General features: G+C 44.3%; 1 protein-coding gene across 2 annotated transcripts; it reads right to left on the bottom strand.

Annotated features, from left to right (window-relative positions):
* Nucleotides 1–240: 240 nt before the first annotated feature.
* Nucleotides 241–13362, bottom strand: LOC137535255 (oocyte zinc finger protein XlCOF7.1-like). Of its 2 annotated transcripts, XM_068257072.1 has the most exons (8): nucleotides 13309–13362; nucleotides 10332–10445; nucleotides 7882–8049; nucleotides 7530–7653; nucleotides 7301–7398; nucleotides 6712–7198; nucleotides 4163–5551; nucleotides 241–989 (listed from the first exon to the last, which is right to left on the bottom strand). In XM_068257072.1, the coding sequence occupies exons 1-8, from the start codon at nucleotides 13330–13332 to the stop codon at nucleotides 868–870; spliced, it is 2526 nt and encodes an 841-aa protein (XP_068113173.1). In that variant the 5' UTR covers nucleotides 13333–13362; the 3' UTR covers nucleotides 241–867. The 2 variants fall into 2 exon arrangements, with proteins under 2 accessions (XP_068113173.1, XP_068113172.1); XM_068257071.1 differs by lacking the exon at nucleotides 241–989 and having other exon boundaries at nucleotides 3691–5551.
* Nucleotides 13363–14396: the final 1034 nt, after the last annotated feature.

The raw sequence follows: 14396 nt of genomic DNA, 5'->3' as shown, positions 1-14396 counted from the left end.
ATTTCCGACTTTAAAGTCAGAAAACCACTGCACCTGCGCGGCCGTGTCCTCGCTCCCGCTGATGTCACCAGGAGCATACTGCGCAGGCGCAGACCGTACTGGGCCTGTGCAATACACTCGTCGTTACGTCAGCAGAAGTGAGGGTGCGGCCGCGCAGGTGCAGTGGTTTTCAGACTTTTAAGTTGGAAATTCCAGAAGTGAATCAGAGGCGGGGCCTGAGCATCCATCGGTGAGTGGCTGCACGGGCACAGGATGTCTGCGGGGGACCATTAGAAGCCTCGAGTAAGTTCAACTATTTTTCCCCTACCCCCCTACAGTATTCCTTTAAGGTACGCTGCTTTAGCAGTGCAGCTTAATGAATCAAGCCCAAAATGTCAGAGGAATCCTTTAGGGTTCTTCCTGCCTTGTGTGTCACACGTCTTAACAGTCACTAGGATCCACCTAGCACACTTTTAGGACTTTAATAAATTGGCCCATTCCCTTTGTAGCCAAAACTTAGCAGCACAATATACATTTTTTTATCTTCACAGTATCTATAAATAATTCTCTAGAGGAAAGTTTATGCTGTAAATCTCTTACAATAAGAATCCTACCGATAAAAATAAATATATACATTTCAGGCCATTCATTCAAAATGGACCAAAAAAAGTCGTAAGCATAAACAGGAAAAAAAAGTAGAGTCCAGATCCTGGTGCTATCATTAGGACAGAGCACATTCATTCCTGTGTAGTTCCAACGTTGCAAACTTGTATGTCTTCATTCACCACTTACATGTAGAGTTCTAAAGTCCTAAACGCCTGTGAGCCAACAGGAAGCAGACTGCCAAAAGGATGGCGATGGAAAATGATGCCTGGATGGAAGCTGCAGTCAACTGTGAAGCGTGGTGGAGGTTCTCTGCAGGTCTAGGTCTGAAGTTACACAAATGGAGTTGGTGATTCGACCAAAACATATGGCACCCTCACTGTTAGGAAGTGTAGACAGATTCTTATCTATTAAGAAATACCAGTAGTGATCATCAATCTCATTTCTATTATGTAGCAGAAGGACTTCAAATAAACCAGACTTAACTCATAAACGATACTAGGTTTGCCACAGCACTCCGATTCTACAGCAGATAGTACAGCCTTCGTAGAATCCTGACCTCACAACAGATTGTATGGCCTTTGCAGAAATCTGATCTCATGTCAGTGCATCTCACTGTAGATGGTCCCCACAGAGGCCTGATCTCACAACAGATTCTATGGTCTCCACAGTACCGGGACATACAACATATGGTATGGCCCCCACAAAGCCCTAATCTCACAAAAGAGGGCATGGCCCCCCTTGTACCCTGATCTCACAACAGATTGTATGGCCCCACAGAGCCCTGATCTCACTATGGGCTTGATTCATTAAGAGAAATAGCATGCCTTATCCAAGTTAACACGCCTTATCAGATATAACACGCCTTATCCAAGTTAACACTCCTTATCAGAGATAAAACTCCTTATCAAAGTTAACACGCCTTATCAGAGTAGCATAGCAAGCGCTACAAACGTATGCCTGCTAATTGGCAATGATGAGAGCTCCACTCGTTCTGCCCTTAGCCCCTGCGGGTTCGTAGCACTCGCTATGCTACTCTGATATGGCGAGTTAACTTTGATAAGGAGTATTATCTCTGATAAGGTGTGTTATCTCTGATAAGGAGTGTTAACTTGGATAAGGCATGTTATTCTCTGATAAGTCGTGTTAACTAGGATAAGACATGCTATTTGTCTTAGTGAATCCAGCCCTATAGATGGTATGGTCCCCACAGTACCCTCATCTCACAACAGATTGTATGGGCCCACAGTATCCTGATCTCACAAAAGATGGCATGACCTCCACAAAACCCTAATCTCACAAAAGACTGCATGACCTCCATAGAACTCTGATTGCACGACAGATGGCATGGCACCCACAGAGCCCTCATCTCACAACAGATAGTACGGTCCCCACAGTACCCTGATTTCACTAGAGATAGTATAGCCCCCACAGAGCCCCCATCTCACAGTAAATTGCACTACCCCCACAGTTACCTGATCACATTACAGATGGTACGGCCCCCACAGAGCCCCAATGTCACTTCAGATGGTACAGCCCACACAGGCCCATGATTTTACTAGAGATGGTATGTCCCTCACAAAGCCCTGATCTCACTAAAGATGGTACTGCCCTCACAAGCACATGATCTCATAACAGACGGTACAACTCCCACAAAGCCCTTATCTCATAATGAATAGTAAATAATATGGCCCCCACAGACCCCCTGATCTCAATGCACCTGGTACAGCCCCCACAGACCCCTGATCTCACTGCAGATGGTACAGTCCCCACAGAGCCCTGATATCACCAGAGATGGAACAGTCCCCACAGAGCCCTGATCTCAATGCAGGTGGTAAAGCCCACAGAGACTCATGATTTCCCTAGAGGTGGTATGGCCCATATAGACCCCTGATCTCACAACAGATGGTACAGACCCCTGATCTCACTGCAGATGGTACAGCCCAAACAGAGCCCTGATCTCACTACAGAGGGTACAGTCCCTACAGAGCCCTGATCTCACCAGAGATGGTACAGTACTCACAGTGCCCTGATCTCACTGCAAATGGTACAGTCCCCACAGAGCCCTGATCTCACTGCAGATGGTACAGTCCCCACAGAGCCCTGCTATCACCAGAGATGGAACAGTCCCCACAGAGCCCTGATCTCAATGCAGGTGGTAAAGCCCACAGAGACTCATGATTTCCCTAGAGGTGGTATGGCCCATATAGACCCCTGATCTCACAACAGATGGTACAGACCCCTGATCTCACTGCAGATGGTACAGCCCAAACAGAGCCCTGATCTCACTACAGAGGGTACAGTCCCTACAGAGCCCTGATCTCACCAGAGATGGTACAGTACTCACAGTGCCCTGATCTCACTGCAAATGGTACAGTCCCCACAGAGCCCTGATCTCACTGCAGATGGTACAGTCCCCACAGAGCCCTGCTATCACCAGAGATGGAACAGTCCCCACAGAGCCCTGATCTCAATGCAGGTGGTAAAGCCCACAGAGACTCATGATTTCCCTAGAGGTGGTATGGCCCATATAGACCCCTGATCTCACAACAGATGGTACAGACCCCTGATCTCACTGCAGATGGTACAGCCCAAACAGAGCCCTGATCTCACTACAGAGGGTATAGTCCCTACAGAGCCCTGATCTCACCAGAGATGGTACAGTACTCACAGTGCCCTGATCTCACTGCAAATGGTACAGTCCCCACAGAGCCCTGATCTCATTGCAGATAGTACAGTCCCCACAGGTCCCTGATTACAGTGCAGATGGTACAGTCCCCACAGGGCCCTGATCTCTTTGCAGATAGTACAGTCCCCACAGGTCCCTTATTACACTGCAGATGGTACAGTCCCCACAGAGCCTTGATCTCACTGCAGATGGTACAGTCCCCACAGAGCCCTGATCTCACCAGAGATGGTACAGTCCCCACAGGGCCCTGATCACACTGCAGATGGTACAGTCCCCACAGGGCCCTGATCACACTGCAGATGGTACAGTCCCCACAGGGCCCTGATCACACTGCAGATGGTACAGTCCCCACAGGGCCCTGCTCACACTGCAGATGGTACAGTCCCCACAGGGCCCTGCTCACACTGCAGATGGTACAGTCCCCACAGGGCCCTGCTCACACTGCAGATGGTATGCCTCCATGAAGCAATAATGCTCATGTTATGTGCCGTGACAGCTACAAAGAGAACCTGCGAAGTCTGCAGTGTAACTGTGGTGAGTGATCTGCGGACACATTAGAAACGGTGGTCACATCAAATACTGATGACAAATCTAGCTATTATTTGTATATTTTCTCGTTGTGCTTTGTGTTATTTCAAAAGCTGTGGCTCTGTAAGTGTTTGGTTAAAAGTTCCTTCTGTGTGAAGGTTTTCTCACACTCTGAACATGAGAAAGGACGCTCCCCTGTGTGACATCTCTGATGCCTAACTAGGCTTCCTTTCACGCTGAAGCACCTCCCACACTCGGAACACGGGAAAGGGCGCTCACCCGTGTGACGTCTCTCGTGTTTAATAAGGGCTGCTTTCACAAAGAAACATTTCCCACACTCTGAACAAGGAAAAGGCCGCTCACCGGTGTGACTTCTCTGGTGTATAAGAAGGTCCGCTTTCCGGTAGAAACCTTTCCCACACTCGGAACATAAAAAAGGGCGCTCTCCCGTGTGGCTTCTCTGGTGTCTAAATAAGTCCCTTTTGTGAATGAAAGATTTCCCACATTCTGAACATAAGAAAGGGCGGCTGCCAGTGTGGCCTCTCTGGTGCCTAAGAAGGCTTCCTTTAAATCCAAAACATTTCCCACAATCTGGACAAGAAAAAGGGCGCTCACCCGTGTGACATATCTGGTGCATACTAAGGTGGTGCTTCTGAGCAAAAGCTTTCCCACACTCTGTACAAGAAAAATTCCGTTCACCGCTGTGAGTTTTCAAGTGTGTACGAAGCGTTCCTTTAAGAGGGAAACTTTTCCCACACTCTGGACATAGGAAAGGACGCTCGCCTCTATGGATCCTTCGGTGTGTGAAGAGCTGGGCGTCCTGCGAGAAACGTTTCCCACACTCCGGGCAGGCAAACGGCTTCTCACCAGTGTGGAGGCACATGTGGATATCGAGGTTTCGTTTTCTGGAAAAAGATGTACCACACTCAGGGCAGAAGAAGGGCTTTGTGCTGGGGGGACCTCTCTGCTGGTGAAAAAGCCCAGAACTTGCTTCAAGAGATTTCCCATACTCTGTACATGGCAATGCATGGAGTGCCAGGTGCTGGGCAAGAGAGGATTGATGACTGAAACGTTGGTTGCACGCTGGACATGGAAACTCATTTGTGGGGCTTCCATGGTGCATAGGGAGATGAGAATTCTGTGGTCCTGATCCGTAATTCACAGACATATAGGGCATCTCACTCATGAGAGGTTTGTCCTGCATTATAAACTGTCTGTTCTGAGGAGGTCCAACATGTGGTCCACATAAGGAAGGCTGCCCATTAAGTGTAGCAGGAATCACATCCGATGAATATCGCTTGGTGAAAGTACCTCCAACATTATAATCTTTGGGTATATCATATTGTCCCCACGAGGCATTCCCAACATATCCAACCCTCACATCTGCTGCCTGTCCATCTGCACTGTGAAATCTTGGAAGAAGATTCTGGTTGATAAGATGTGGGTTAACAGAAGATCCCTCAGGAACCGATGGACCCGTTGATCTATCTGCATGGAAGACTGCACACTGCACATTTCCAGGAATGGGGTGGCCTCCATGAGGATACTGTGTGAGGCCATTATCTCTTGGATTAAATTCTCTGGATAAAAGATGTCCATTAGAGGGGTTGCCAACATCGTAAACTCGCTGAAACATATTTTGAGGAACAGGGATTACTCCTGGGGGATATTGTGTGATGCCATTAGATTCTGTATTGTAATTTGGAGGTGGAATAACATGTCCTTCCAAGGGCTTCCAGAAGTTGTGTCCAACTATTTATAAAAATAATAAAATTAGATTAATTTTTCCAGTCAGCCAGGGTTTGTATATGTAATAGTCAGTAACTTAGCAGATCTCAGGCAAATAGTTGGGTTCAACAATAACATATATGAGAATTAAAGTACACGGTTCATAAAATAACTATGGCTTCTTCTGAAAGAGCATATGCTGATCATGTGGTTAAGAAAAAGAAAGGAGACGGGCCTTTCATATGGTGTACAGTATTTTCCTCCTCATTTGTTGGTACTATGATGTTATACTGAGGAATGGAAATGGACCTTTCATATGATGTACAGTATCTCCTCCTCATTTGTTGGTACTATGATGTTATACTGAGGAATGGGGATGGACTTTTCATATGGTGTACAGTATCTCCTCATTTGTTGGTACTGTGATGTTATACTGAGTAATGGAGATGGGCCTTTCATATGGTGTACAGTATCTCCTCCCCATTTGTTGGTACTATGATGTTATACTGAGGAATGGAGATGGGCCTTTCATATGGTGTACAGTATCTCCTCCTCATGTGTTGGTGCTATGAGGTTATACTGAGGAATGGAGATGGACCTTTCATATGGTGTACAGTATCTCCTCCTCATTTGTTGGTACTATGGTGTTATACTGAGGAATGGAAATGGGCCTTTCATATGGTCTGTAGTATCTCCTCCTCATTTGTTGGCACTATGGTGTTATACTGAGGAATGGAGATGGGCCTTTCATATGGTGTACAGTATATCCTCCTCATTTGTTGGTGCTATGATGTTATACTGAGGAATGGAGATGGGCCTTTCATATGGTGTACAGTATCTCCTCCTCATTTGTTGGTACTATGATGTTATACTGAGGAATGGAGATGGACCTTTCATATGGTGTACAGTATCTCCTGCTCATTTGTTGGTGCTATGATGTTATACTGAGGAATGGAGATGGACCTTTCATATGGTGTACAGTATCTCCTCCTCATTTGTTGGTACTATGATGTTATACTGAGGAATGGAGATGGACCTTTTGGTGTGCAATATCTTATTTTTGGGGGGACAACCTTATTTTAGGAATGTAGATGGACTAGTTATTCAGTTAATGTAAAGCTAAAATATGAAGAGTGATCATGGTTCAAATGAATGCCTAAACAGGCAGGATAAGGATTTCTCACCTGAAATTGGTGGTACTAATTCGGTGGTCCCAGTCATTTTATTCTCCTCCACAGGCTCTTCATCACTTATCACACATGTCTCGTCTTCTTCCACTTTAATAATCCTCATTATTTCCCCCTCCTCTATGGATTCTTCACCTCCCACCTTAGATGTCTCTTCTCCCTTTTCTTCGAGTGTCCTCATAAATTCGCCCTCTTCCGTACAGTTGTGATAACATGACTCTTCTTCTTCTTTAATTGTTCTCACTATTGCACCTTTCTCCAGAGATTCCTGATCCCCGATTTCATATGTCTCTTCTCCTTTAGCTTTACCTGTCCTCATAATTTCACCCTCCCCTGGAGACTGCAGGCCACTCATAACACACATTTCTTCTTTTTCCTCTTTAATTGCCGTCATCATTTCTCCATCTTCTGTAGACTGATGACCGCCCATCACATAAGTCTCTTCCTCTTTATCCTTCATTTTCATATCAGATGGTTTTTCACTCTAATTTAACAAAACAATACAAAGTAACTCTAACAATATGAAATTGCAGAGAAGAATATAGAGTAATCACATACTGAGTTGTAGAGAATCAGTTGCACCTACCTGATAATGGTGGGGGATGGTGGAATCTTTCTGGGGACAATCCTGGGAATAAATAGGGCCTGCACATCTTTCTGGTGGGTTTCTGTTACTGGATCCATCTGTAGGAAACATACACACTGACTGAATACATTGTCTGTATGTGATTATCAGATGAAGGGGGGGGGGGGGGGATATAGGTGGACCCTCTGTACTGCTCTCTCTTTACCACAAAAATAAACTTTCATCTTACCCGGTGATGTGAGGGGTGGCTGATTTTCCATCATGGTGTCCTTGTAGAGGTCCTTGTGTCCTTCTATATACTGCCACTCCTCCATGGAGAAATAGATGGTGACATCCTGACACCTTATAGGAACCTGACACATACAATGATACAGTCATCACCTAGGCCAGGCATGGGCAAACTTGACCCTCCAGCTGTTACGGAACTACAAGTCCCACAGGAGTCTGACAGCCACAGTCATGACTCATAAAGGCAAATGCATAGTTCCGTAACAGCTGGAGGGCCAAGTTTGCCCATGCCTGACCTAAACACTTTCCTTGCTGTTACTGGATAATGTCCCATAATTCCCAGCACCACTCACCTCCCCCACCAGCAGCTCTATAATCTTGTCAGTGACTTCTAGAATCTTCTTCTTGCTTCTCCCTGGCTTTAGGGAGAGAGGTGGGAGCTCTGTAGTAAGGGATGGTCCATCAAATTGGCTGTTGGGTGTCAATAGTTCACAAGATGTCTTCTTTACTACTTCATAATCCTGTGAAATAATATACAGCAACAATCATCATGATATACATTTCCAGAATCCTCCTCACCTATCCTGTCAGGCGTGTGTTTTATTAGTAGAGATGAGTGATGTCATGTGACCTCCCAGAATCCTCCTCACCTCTGCAGTCAGGTGTGTGTTTTATTAGTAGAGATAAGAGTGATGTCATGTGACTCCTAGAATCCTCCTCACCTCTGCAGTCAGGTGTGTGTTTTATTAGTAGAGATAAGAGTGATGTCATGTGACCTCCCAGAACCCCCCTCACCTCTGCAGTCAGGTGTGTGTTTTATTAGTAGAGATGAGTGATGTCATGTGACCTCCCAGAACCCCCCTAGCCTCTGCAGTCAGGTGTGTGTTTTATTAGTAGAGATGAGTGATGTCATGTGACCTCCCAGAACCCCCCTCACCTCTGCAGTCAGGTGTGTGTTTTATTAGTAGAGATAAGAGTGATGTCATGTGACCTCCCAGAACCCCCCTAGCCTCTGCAGTCAGGTGTGTGTTTTATTAGTAGAGATAAGAGTGATGTCATGTGACTCCTAGAATCCTCCTCACCTCTACATTCAGATTGTAAGCTCACAATGGCAGGGTCCTCCTCATATTGTTTCTTATTTTGTCGTAATTCATCTCACATTAACCACTTAAGGACAAGCGGTCTCTGGGCACTTAAGGACCAGAGACCGCTGGACCAATCCCGCCGAATCGCCGCACATACCCGCCGCAACTGCCGTCATCACCGCTCGCCGGAACCACCAGGAAATAGATGTGAGCCGGTCAGGAGCCGCTTTCATTGGCTCCTGACCCTGTTTTTCAATGTAAGCCAATGGGAGTGGTTTACATTGAAAGACAGGGCCAGGAGCCAATGAAATCGGCTCCTGACCAGCTCACATGACTCTGCCGTCATAGAGACAGGCAGAGCCTGTGAGATGCGGCGAGAATCGTCGGGTTTGAGCGGCGCGATCGGCGGGGAGCGGCAGATGTGCGCTGCTGACAGTGATTAAGATCTATGCCCCGCCAGCCAAAAGCCCAGCAAAACAGGGCGTAGATTTCAATCACTGCGGTCCTTAAATGGTTAAATAAGTATGTATTTGTATTTTACATAGAGAAGAAGGTGTAGGCAGCGCTTCCAAATACAGAAGGCTGCACCTGAGTTGATTTAGCTGCAAAGAAGTGCAGAGCTCCAATGGACCATATTACACAACATGCATTCAAACAGGTACAGCAATGGAGGGCGTTAGCTTCAGCAAATAATGTGTGCACAAATCATTTCCTACTAGACTTCCCCACGGCGTTGACGTGCCCCCTCGGGGAAGACCTAACCACTAACCTAACATTAAAAGCATAACTTACCTGGTGCGACTTATCATACAATGGTATACACATTTCTTCAAGACAGACAAACAAAAATGACAGCGCTCACAGGCTGCAACTGGCTTATAAACTATCAAGGGTTCTAAGTATACTTGTGGTAGCCTGCATCCAATCTGCATTCAAATTTTAGATTATGGACTAGCACATAAATTTGCACTTAATTTGCATAATTTTGCATCAGATTTAAATTCAAGGCGTGTATTTAGCCCCTGGGGGTCTGTACACGCCCCTTGATGGTTTATAAGCCAGTTGCAGCCTGTGAGCGCTGTCATTTTTGTTGGTCTATGTATTTGTATTGCTGGATTGACATGATCGTACAGTGTCTTCAACTTCTCATGTTCCCCAATATTTGTTTTGCTCTATGTACAGTGCTACAAAGATGTTGGTGCTACATGAATAAAAAAATAAACAACAATAAGAGTGATGTCATGTGATCTTCCAGAATCCTCTTCACCTCTCCAGTCAGATGTGTGTTTTTTTAATAGGTAGAAAAACAAAGTTTTCTAAAAGTAATACCTTTTAATGGCTAACTGACAAAGTTAAATGATGTAAGTTTTCTGGGATCTAGTCCCCTTCTTCAGGCATATTTCCAGATGTAAGCTGAAGTAAAACTGATGTAGGTAAAAAAGAAAACACGAAGATCTTTGTGTTTACTATTTACCTGCTTCAGTGTCTTATTTCAGCTTACATCTAGAAATATGCCTGAAGAAGGGGACTAGATCCCAGAAAGCTTGCATCATTTAACTTTATCAGTTAGCCATTCAAAGGTATTACTTTTTTACAAAACGTTGTTTTCTCTACCTACATAATTTGCTTGGCTAACACAGTACAGAAACTTTTTTGCTACTCTGATTTATTAATAGAAATAAAAGTGATGTCATGTGACCTCCCAGAATCCTCCTCACCTCTCCAGTCAGCAGGTAGATGATCTCCAGGGTGAGGTCTAATATCTTCTCCATCACGTGACTCTGGTTCTGGTCCATTCTCAGTGTCGTGTGATGTGTGCAGGAAGATGGTATCTGTAGAGGAATTGTAAGCAGAGAATAGAATGGACTGTATAAGGATCGGAATATAGTATGTGTTCTGCACACTGAGCAAAGACTGCCTTACTTGAATGAAACAAAACCTGTGCATAGCTATTATTTTCCCAGAGTGCATTTACTGCAAATGGTAAATTCTTATTTTGGTTTGCTTGTGGCTCCAAAGACAATAGGCAATGATATCCAGGCTAGTTTAAATACAGCAAGGAGCCATGGTTACTCCCAGAGCTGAGAATAACTCCAGTATAATAGAGGGTGAGAAAACACCATGGCGAATACTCCCTTCCGAAATGCTGCTAAATCCTTTTGGGAAGGGGACCCTAAGCAGAAAAGGATGAAGCTGAAATGGGGCTCTAGGCAGGATACCAGTTTTTGCCCTCCACTGATGGTCACCTGGCATTATTTAAAGTGAACCTCTGGACTAAAAATCTACTCAGCAGAACTGAAAAGGCTTGCTGTTTCTTTAACAATTTCACAGCACCAGAACTTTGTTTTTCTTACCAAAGCATCATTTTTAGCTGAATTTTTATCTAAGCTCCACCCATCAAAGAAAAAAAGCCCAGGCTTTTTTCCCCTGATGCTGTGCAAAGCATGATGGGATTTCCTATGTTGTTATTCACGTTGCCTAGCAACTGGGAGAGGTGCTCAGGACACAGGACAGTTGGAACTGTGTCTCATGCTCCCTGTCACCTCCTTTCAACCAAAAAGATGGCTGCCATCATGAAATCAAACATTTGCCTGTTCTTTTAAAACAGGGTGGGTAAGAGATTATATTACCTATCTATTTTAATTAACATAACTAATGTAACTTAATGACAGTATGTTTGTTTCGGCTGGAGTTCCTCTTTAAGTAAGATTTGGTGGGGGCTAGCATCCACCAGGCCCCGAGACTCTCTCCAGGCCCTAGGCAAATGCCTAGGGTTGCCTTGTGGATGATCTGGCCCTGTCCTGAAGGTGTTTTTTTGTAATTCTGAAGACAACAGGCTGAACAAAGTGCTGGAAACCTGGAGGGAACCCCTGCAAGCTGCAGTGTGGTGTCGGGATCACAGCATGAGCAATGTCTGCGGCACAGTTCAGACAACACTGGCAAATTACAAGCATGACATGCAATAACTGGCTATAGATATCAGCCTCACCATACTAATAGCAGGCGCAGCTGAATGATGAGCAGTCTTGTCACCTGCTTCTTTAAAATGACCCTGTAAGGAGAGTGGCATGGAGGCTGCCATATTTATTTCCTTTCCATCAATGCTCTTTGTACAGCTAGAAAACTGATGGTATTTAAATGGAAATAAATATGGCAGACTCCACATCCCTGTAACTACAAGGTAGGGCCACTGGAATATGAGTGGAATATCTGGAATATGAGTGATTGGGGACACTAGATTGTAAACTCCTCTGGTGCAGAGACTGATGGGAATGGATCAGTGATCTTTGTACAGCGCTGTGGAATATATCAGAGCTATATAAATGTACAATAATATTGTGAGACTGTGGACATTAGAGTGTAAGTTCCCCTGGTGCAGAGACTGATGGGAATGGTTAAGTGATCTCTGTACAGCGCTGTGGAATATGTCAGAGCTATATAAATGTATAATAATATTGTGGGACTGTGGACATTAGAGTGTACGCTCCTCTGGTGCAGAGACTAATGAGATGGATCACCGATTTCTGTACAGCGCTGTGGAATATGTGAGAGCTATATAAATGTATACAGTAATAATAATATTGTGTGACTGTGGTGAGGACATTAGAGTGTAAGCTCCTCTGGTGCAGAGACTGATGGGAATGGATCAGTGATCTCTGTACAGCGCTGTGGAATATGTGAGAGCTATATAAATGTATAATAATAATAATAGTGTGTGACTGTGGTGAGGACATTAGAGTGTAAGCTCCTCTGGTGCAGAGGCTGATGAGATGGATCACAGATCTCTGTACAGTGCTGTGGAATATGTCAGAACTATATAAATGTATAATAATATTGTGGGACTGTGGACATTAGAGTGTACGCTCCTCTGGTGCAGAGACTAATGAGATGGATCACCGATTTCTGTACAGCGCTGTGGAATATGTGAGAGCTATATAAATGTATACAGTAATAATAATATTGTGTGACTGTGGTGAGGACATTAGAGTGTAAGCTCCTCTGGTGCAGAGACTGATGGGAATGGATCAGTGATCTCTGTACAGCGCTGTGGAATATGTGAGAGCTATATAAATGTATAATAATAATAATAGTGTGTGACTGTGGTGAGGACATTAGAGTGTAAGCTCCTCTGGTGCAGAGGCTGATGAGATGGATCACAGATCTCTGTACAGTGCTGTGGAATATGTCAGAACTATATAAATGTATAATAATATTGTGGGACTGTGGACATTAGAGTGTAAGCTCCTCTGGTGCAGAGACTGATGAGATGGATCACAGATCTCTGTACAGCGCTGTGGAATATGTCAGAACTATATAAATGTATACAGTAATAATAATATTGTGTGACTGTGGACATTAGAGTGTAAGCTCCTCTGGTGCAGAGACTGATGAGATGGATCACTGATCTCTGTACAGCGCTGTGGAATATGTGAGAGCTATATAAATGTATAATAATAATAATAGTGTGTGACTGTGGTGAGGACATTAGAGTGTAAGCTCCTCTGGTGCAGAGGCTGATGGGATGGATCACTGATCTCTGTACAGCGCTGTGAAATATGTCAGAGCTATATAAATGTATAATAATATTGTGGGACTGTGGACATTAGAGTGTAAGCTGCTCTGATGCAGAGTCTGATGAGTGATGGGATTGGGCTGCTGGATGGAAATAAAACAAGACAAATAATAGATCATTACCTCTTCTGCTTCCAGCCTCAGCATTGTCTCCTATGCTTCTCCCACAGATTCTCTAATCCGGAAGTTGAAGTCTTTGTGTTCCACCAATCCTTCTCTCTGCGTTCCATTTAGCATAGGCGAGTTCGCCATCTTGTGGACAGCATGGGAACGACGGTCTTCATAGCTCTAATGTGATTTTGTAGTTCAGTCGCTATTTATTCATGCTGGACTCATGGTCCACAGCACGCCGGGCCCCTTTATCTTCTACTGCCTCCTGAAACTTGTCTCAAGCTCATGTTTTAGCCATGGGGTTTTCTTTGCAAAGAAACTAGAGTGGGTTGTCTAGCGAACTTCAATGCTTTAGACCACATTGAGACCCAAGTACATAGCGGATCTATTGGAGCTATGCGCCCCTCCATGCATCCTCCGCTTTGGAAGCAAGACTAACGTGTTTATTCCCAGGATCCACTTAAAAACAGGCCAACCAGGCCATTTTTTACTAAATAGGCCATTGCAGCTTTAAGGCCTTGCTGCAGGGCCATACAACTCAGCACACAAGTGATTAACCCTCCCTTTTCTCCCCACCAACAGAGCTCTCTGTTGGTGGGATCTGATCCCTGCCAGCTTGTTTATTTATTTATTTTGTTATTAATTATTCTTAATTTATTTTTTGCTTCCAAAACTTTTTATTGAGTGGAATTTGGCAATATAAACATGACATATTGAAACATGTAATCACATACTACTCATTTCTTATATGATTAGAGAAACACGAGTAACATTGTTTGTAAAAGAAAAGAGGAAAGAAGCATGAACAACAGTTAGTATAAAAACTAATAAAGATAGTAAAAGACTGAAAATCTTTACTATGTGAGGTCTGAAATTAATACTGATGGTAGGATTCAGTATTATATACTTCATCATAGTAAATAATAAGTATACTTATTAACTATAATTCAAATCAATGGGTAATAGCATACCTCCCAACATTTTAAAGCTGGGAATCGTGACACTTAGGCCACACCCCTATACCATCACACCTACCACCCCCCCATCACACCTACCATAGAAAAAAATTTGATTTTTTTTCGATTAATAATATCCCCTAA

The sequence above is a fragment of the Hyperolius riggenbachi genome, chromosome 10 (genome assembly GCF_040937935.1).
Source record: "Hyperolius riggenbachi isolate aHypRig1 chromosome 10, aHypRig1.pri, whole genome shotgun sequence".
Taxonomy (NCBI): domain Eukaryota; kingdom Metazoa; phylum Chordata; class Amphibia; order Anura; family Hyperoliidae; genus Hyperolius; species Hyperolius riggenbachi.
This window is presented reverse-complemented; position numbering and strand designations above follow the sequence as displayed.

What these genes read in the sequence shown, in the direction of transcription:
- LOC137535255 (XM_068257071.1), bottom strand. Translation starts at nt 13,332, where the DNA reads ATGCTGAGGCTGGAAGCAGAAGAG. An exon ending in TCTACCTGCTGACTGGAGAG is followed by an intron (nt 8,050 to 10,331) that starts GTGAGGAGGATT and finishes ATTATTTCACAG; the next exon opens with GATTATGAAGTAGTAAAGAA. An exon ending in TAGAGCTGCTGGTGGGGGAG is followed by an intron (nt 7,654 to 7,881) that starts GTGAGTGGTGCT and finishes TGTATGTGTCAG; the next exon opens with GTTCCTATAAGGTGTCAGGA.